Here is a 6,306-nt window from a genome sequence, read left to right on the forward strand (position 1 = left end):
GTTCCTGAAAAAGCCGTTTTGGTTCTTTTTCAAAGATGGCTGGATGAAACCAAAGTGGGTATTGATGCTATCCTTATTCAAATCCTACAATAGTTACAGGAGTACATTGTGATACACAAATTCACAAGCAAGAAGATTGTTTTACATTCTTAATTTATACTCACATAGTACTATGATAATTCAGCATGCACGTCAAACCCTGTCCCTCATGAAGACAGTATGTAATAGGGTGTGTGTAGATGAAAGCAAGAGAAACCATTTTATACAACGCTGAGTGATCACTAATTGATGCAATTTAAAGGAACATACCAGCCGGAACCCTCCATTAAAGGTAACACGAAAAATGGGTTGAGAGAGCTCCAGAGAACTGTGACTAGCCCAAGGGCACCCAGCTGGCTTCAAGTGGAGGAGTGGGGAATCAAACCTGGCTTTCCAGATTAGAGTCCCGTGCTCTTAACCACTACACCAAACTGGCAAACCTCTATCCACTGGATGTCCCTTAATGGCTCTGCTTACTCTGCTATGCAGCTCCCTTCGTGACATTGGCCAGTTGTTCTCAGCCTACTTAGCTTTTCTCACAGTATTGTTGTGAGGATAAAATCGGAAATGAAGACTCATGTATGCTTCTGTCCACTACTTGGAAGGAGAACAGCATATAATTGCGTTAGACAGACAAGACTGACACTAATATCCTTAGATCAAACACACTTATCTTATACAGAAGGGGTTTTGGACTTAGAATCTGAACTTTTTTGAAAATAGTTTCTATTGGGGAGGCTGAGGAACAATTTACCATACATGCCCTGCAAATCTTACTGTTCAATTAAGTATTCTTTTGAATCAAATGTTTTTGAGCCTTTTGCTTTCTGTTTCTATTTTGGTGCTGCTGGGAAAGAGCAGCTCAGACTCCAAATACTTTGGACTTTCTGAATTTTGTGAACAAGAGATTATTCTCAGTCAGGATTAGTATATATACAACAGTTAGGTTGGTTATGTTATTCATATCTGCTTCTCATACTTCCATTCTCCTCTCCCAAAGCCCTGGAAATAAAGAATAAGATTGTTTCTGATTTGCCTCCATTGTGAAATCTCCATTCTCTGCACACTTATATGGGTATGATTCTATTTACTGTATCTTTTATCATTTGGAGCTTTGAGCAATGGAAATTTAATGAGATTGCAACACTGATTTTATGTTACTGTTTTTCAGTCTTAGTGGTTCGGTAACTGAGACCTCTGCTATTGCAAGACTTTATCCCTGTGGTGGGTCTGTGACTGCAAGCAGAAAGATAGAATCTCAAAACTGTTATTGATATCAATTAAAGGATTTATTGGAAGGCACTATGCATACAATACCAAAAAAGCAAAATGACTCAAATCAAATGCATAATAGAAGAATAAATGACAAAAAGGTGGATATAATAAATATCAAGAAGGGGTATATAGCTACAGAAAATAGCAACTTATTCATATGCATTATGTATATAGCTTATACAGATAATATGGAATACATATGTAGTAAATAAGTAAATCAGATAGGAATCTGCAGTTTTTCTCAACTAGTCCTCAGTAGAGGACACATTCAGAAGTGGAGAGATAACACACAGACCATCATGCAGGATGTATATATGTGGAAAAGTTTACCAGAAGATGAGAGCACGCATAGTGCATTAAAGTTTTATTTCCCTCCTCCCCTCCCTCCTGCCCTATTCCAGATTATTAAACAAATAATCTGGAATACGTAAGTAAATTAGGCTGGTATTTGCAGTATCTTTCTCAACTAGTCCTGAGTAGAGGAAACGTTCAGAAGTGGAGAGGTAAAGCACAGACTATTATGCAGTATGAATATATCTGGAAAAGTTTAACAGAAGATGAGAGCAAATGTAGTGCATTAAAATTTCATTTCCCTCCCTCCCTCCCTCCTGCTCTTCTATTACCCATTCAAGGATCCAGAAAAATCAGGAAGACCCAAACGGCATAAACTTGAGGCCTCTCAACCTTTTGAGGACTAAGAGGAGGGGAGGACAAGGCATAGGAGAGCCCTTTGGAGGTCTGAAGAGACAGCAAGAGAGGATCTCTAGGGTAGGCGGAGCCTAAAGAAAGAAGGCTGGTTTCCCAGTCCCCCTGCCTCCTGAACTTTCCTACCTTTTCCTTCCAGGAGGCCAATATTATGCTGGCACCACACTGATCAAAGGTGAAGGCAGAAGTGTGAACATAATTTCCCCTCACTACTGTTTACTTTGCCACATTGGGGCAAAAGGCCCTAACCAATAAGATCTTCCAGTATGATTCTGCATTTATATAGATTTTCCCAACTCATTAAGAAAGAGATAGAATAAAGAGAAGGAAATGACTAAATAAATCTTAAGTATTAAGTAACAGTCATTTTTTCCTTCCTATCTGCTCTCTGGTATTCAGTTGAGATCTGAATATAATAATGTAGCATTTGGGGAAGAAGATACAAGCCAATAAGCCTCCACTAGAGGCCAAGATGGAGAAGATCTCCACGGCCACCATGTCTTTCCCTTTGGTGCTCAGATAGGTGGGGACAAAGGAGAGCCAAACACTGCAGAAGACCAGCATGCTGAAGGTGATCAGCTTGGCTTCATTGAAAGAATCCGGCAATGTCCTGGCTAGGAAGGCCACCATGAAACTGACGGTGGCCAGAAGACCCATGTAGCCCAGTACTATGTAGAACATGATGTCCGAGCCTTCATTGCATTGTATGATGATATGACCCACTTGGGAGTGCGTGTCAAACTCTGGGAAGGGGGGTGAAGTTGCCAACCACAGTGCACAGATGCCAGTTTGAATTAAACAACAAGGAATGATGATTGACATGGCCAGTCTCTTTCCCACCCATTTCCTCATCCTGTTCCCTGGCTTGGTGGCCATAAAGGCAACTACCACAGTGACCGTTTTGGCCAATATGCAAGACACGGCAATGGAGAAGATGATGCCAAAGAGTGTTTGTCGGAGAAGGCAGGTCACTGTCCCAGGCCGGCCGATGAATAGGAAGGAGCACGGAAAGCCAAGCAGCAGAGAGGAGAGCAGGACACAGGTGATGCTTCGATTGTTGGCCTTGACAATGGGTGTGTTCCAGTGTACGCCAAATATCCCCACCACTATAACTGTGGCCATGAAAAATAAAACAGCGATAGAAGCCAAGCCTGCTCCCATGGGATCCCCATAGGATAAGTAAGTTATGCATTTGGGAATGCACTGATCTCTTTTCTGGTTTGGATATTCATCTTCTGGACATTTCTCACATTGGTCTGCATCTGAAATTCATAATTGTTACAAAAATTTATGAATGTACTCTTTTCCTCACTTCCTTTGACTGAATTTCTCTATGGATTCCAGCATTGCCATGAAGGAGGGGAAAGGAGAGATCCTGTCCCAGGTTATGTGCACATGTCTCCCGCTACTATTGCAACAGAAGTTCGGATTGTCTGTTTCAGGCAGAACTCATCATCATCATCATCATCATCATCATCAACATCATCATCATCATCATCATCATCATCATCATCATCATCATCAATACATAATGCAATTGAAAATACATGTTAAGAGCATTAAAATCATTGAGGTCATGCCAAAAGGAAGGAAAAGGTAGATCTCTCTGTATGACATCTTTTGCTGTGGAATGTTATCACATGGACACAAATTTGGCTATTATCCTGGAGATGGTTGAGTTTTCATCTATTAAGAGTTTCTTCAAGCTGGCCTTATCTGCAAGAAGTGATGATCTATCAAGGAGGGGGAGAAATAGTCTAATCTTGTAGTTCTTTGTAGAAAGGGTAATGGAAAAAGATACGTTCCAGTGATTCCACTTCACCTAAAGATCAAGGACAATGTTTATCTGCATACGGGATCTTTTTGTATCTTACTTCTAATACCATTGATGGCATAACCACACATCTAGCCAAGGTAAATGCTCTCCTATAAGAAGGAATATCTAACTGGGTAAGATATTGGGCCATGTTCATAATGTATCTATGCTTCAAGGAGCCATAAAGTTTGGTGACTTCATTAAATCTTGGCGCTCTATATCTTGGACCCTTTGTTTAATGATATGTTCCACCTGGTTGCTATTCTGAGTCAGAAGGGTACAGGGCAAAAGTCCTGGCACTGCCCCAGGTGGCAGTGCCTACCCTGGCCATCACCAAGATGGGATCAGGAGTGGAGCAGGTGACAATGCCACCCCACATCTTCACCTGGCTGGACTCAGGTGAGGAGCAGGAAGCAATGCCCACCCCCTTCATCCAGCCGGAATCAGGTGCAGAGTGGACAGAAATGCTCACTCCTCCTTCACCCTGCTGGAATCAGGAGTGGAACAGGTGGCAATGCACATCCCCCTTCACCTGACTGAGATCAGATGCAGAGCATGCAGCAATGCCACCCCCTTCACCCAGCCAGAATCAGGAGTGGAGCAGGTGGAAATGCCTGCCCCCCTTCATCTGGTCGGAATCAGGCATGGAGCAGGAGCCAATGCCTACCCCTCTTCACCCGGGCAGGATCAGGAGTGTGGCAGTTGGCAATGCCTACCTGCCGCCTTCACCCAGACAGTATCATGAATAGAGCAGCCAGCAATACCCATCCCCCTTTACCCAGCCTGGATCTGGCATGAAGCAGATCTGGCACAGAAAAGGAGGCAATGTGCACCTGCCTGCCCTCCCCTTTCTAGGGCCAGTTGTATTTTCTCCCTACAATTGACTTTGTTGCTAGTTATTTATATATTAAAAATGGTTGGAGAAATCTACATCAGGTGGAAGCAGTCCATGAGGCTTTCAGTGAATACCCATTTTTCAGAAGGTTGAGATTGGCAATTCTCTTAGAATATTCACTGCACAGGAAAGACTTAATAATTGAAGTAGCACCAAACCGGAAACATCTGGAGCTTTTCTCTTGCAAGTTTTCATCCTTTTACTTACCCATCTGAACTGCAACTTTCCCTTCCGGGCACTGAGCACAATCGTAGCAACAAATTTGCTTCCCCTCTTGAACAATCCTGCTATGTCCGGTGGGGCAGCTCTCGACACATGTGCTGCGTGGGACACTCTACAGATAAGCACAAGGAAGGGGTCGGTGAGGGCAATGCTCTGCTTTCCCCTTACAGCTATGGTTCTTGATTCCAACTTCTTGGCCAAAGAACACACCAGAAATTACATTCTCCCCACCTGATATCAAACATTTGATAAGAGAAAGAAAAGGGAAGAAGAAGAACCAGCGTTATGTCCTCCATATGCATCTCTGCTTCCCTTGAGAAATATCCCACATTGAGCATCTTACTCATACTCTGAGTTTCCACTCTCTGGCACTTACAGCTCTCTTTACCATGGCAGTGTGTGTTCTGATTAATAGAAGCTAAGCTAAATTTCCATTCCATATGAATATCATGAGCTAGAAATGTCTTTATTCCTGCATCAGAATTGCTGTTCTGAGAAAGTACGTGTTTGGAATCTCTCCCATATTTAAAGACAAAAACGGCATGCAAGGAAGAAAATTTGCACACCAGGGAGAAAACTGTTATGTGATTTGCTCAGTACTGAGCTTGTTTTTCATTTCTAGATAATTTTCAAACAGCGGAGCATTTGAAATTGTGATTTTCCATCTGTAGCAGTATAATGCAATCTCTTCCACCTCATTCACATTTCTTGGTGTCTTGTAGAGTTCAGGACAAAAAACCCAGCAGAATAATATGGTCTCGTATTCTTGTATGTGGTGGATACATTATAGATGTACTATAGAATTTTGCAAATGCAAATCTTCCAGTAGAAACAGTACCATTCACGGTGCCCATCCCACATAACTTTTTTACGCATTATTGGGAAGGGTTTTGTTTTGTGAAAAGTGAAAACAAAGACGCTGTATCCAGCTTTCACATGCCTTGTTTCTTGTAATCCTAGGGTAATATTGGCTCTACTTTAACTCTTTGAATTGTAGGGCACAAGATGGTGCTTTCCCCTCAAGGATACTAGATATCTGTAAGTGTAGGCTTCTTCCAGGAGTTCCTGATATCCTTGTGACCCAGTAATGTTTGATAAGGTTATCCAGTAAAAAAAAAACCCTGGTCAATATAAACTCACAACGTATACATTATTTTAATAGGTGTGCATCTAGAAAAGTTTTGTTGTGGTTTTAGATCTGGGATAGGAGCAAATCCCCTCCCACCCCAGTGATTGCTGGTTTTGGATTCGAATGTTACCACTTTATGATTCAATTCTGCATGTAATTTTTCAGGCTACACCAAACTTACAGAGAACACAACTATCCCATGAGTCCAACAACCATGTAAGTTTC

General features: G+C 42.0%; 1 protein-coding gene across 1 annotated transcript; it reads right to left on the reverse strand.

The window, feature by feature from the left end:
- Positions 1 to 2,382: 2,382 nt before the first annotated feature.
- Positions 2,383 to 5,343, reverse strand: LOC129327945 (vomeronasal type-2 receptor 26-like). The gene is made up of 3 exons (XM_054976693.1): positions 5,329 to 5,343; positions 4,938 to 5,064; positions 2,383 to 3,281 (listed from the first exon to the last, which is right to left on the reverse strand). Exons 1-3 carry the CDS (start codon positions 5,341 to 5,343, stop codon positions 2,383 to 2,385), a joined length of 1,041 nt encoding a protein of 346 aa, XP_054832668.1.
- Between the last annotated feature and the right edge of the window lie 963 nt (positions 5,344 to 6,306).

The sequence above is a fragment of the Eublepharis macularius genome, chromosome 4, assembly GCF_028583425.1.
Source record: "Eublepharis macularius isolate TG4126 chromosome 4, MPM_Emac_v1.0, whole genome shotgun sequence".
NCBI lineage: Eukaryota > Metazoa > Chordata > Lepidosauria > Squamata > Eublepharidae > Eublepharis > Eublepharis macularius.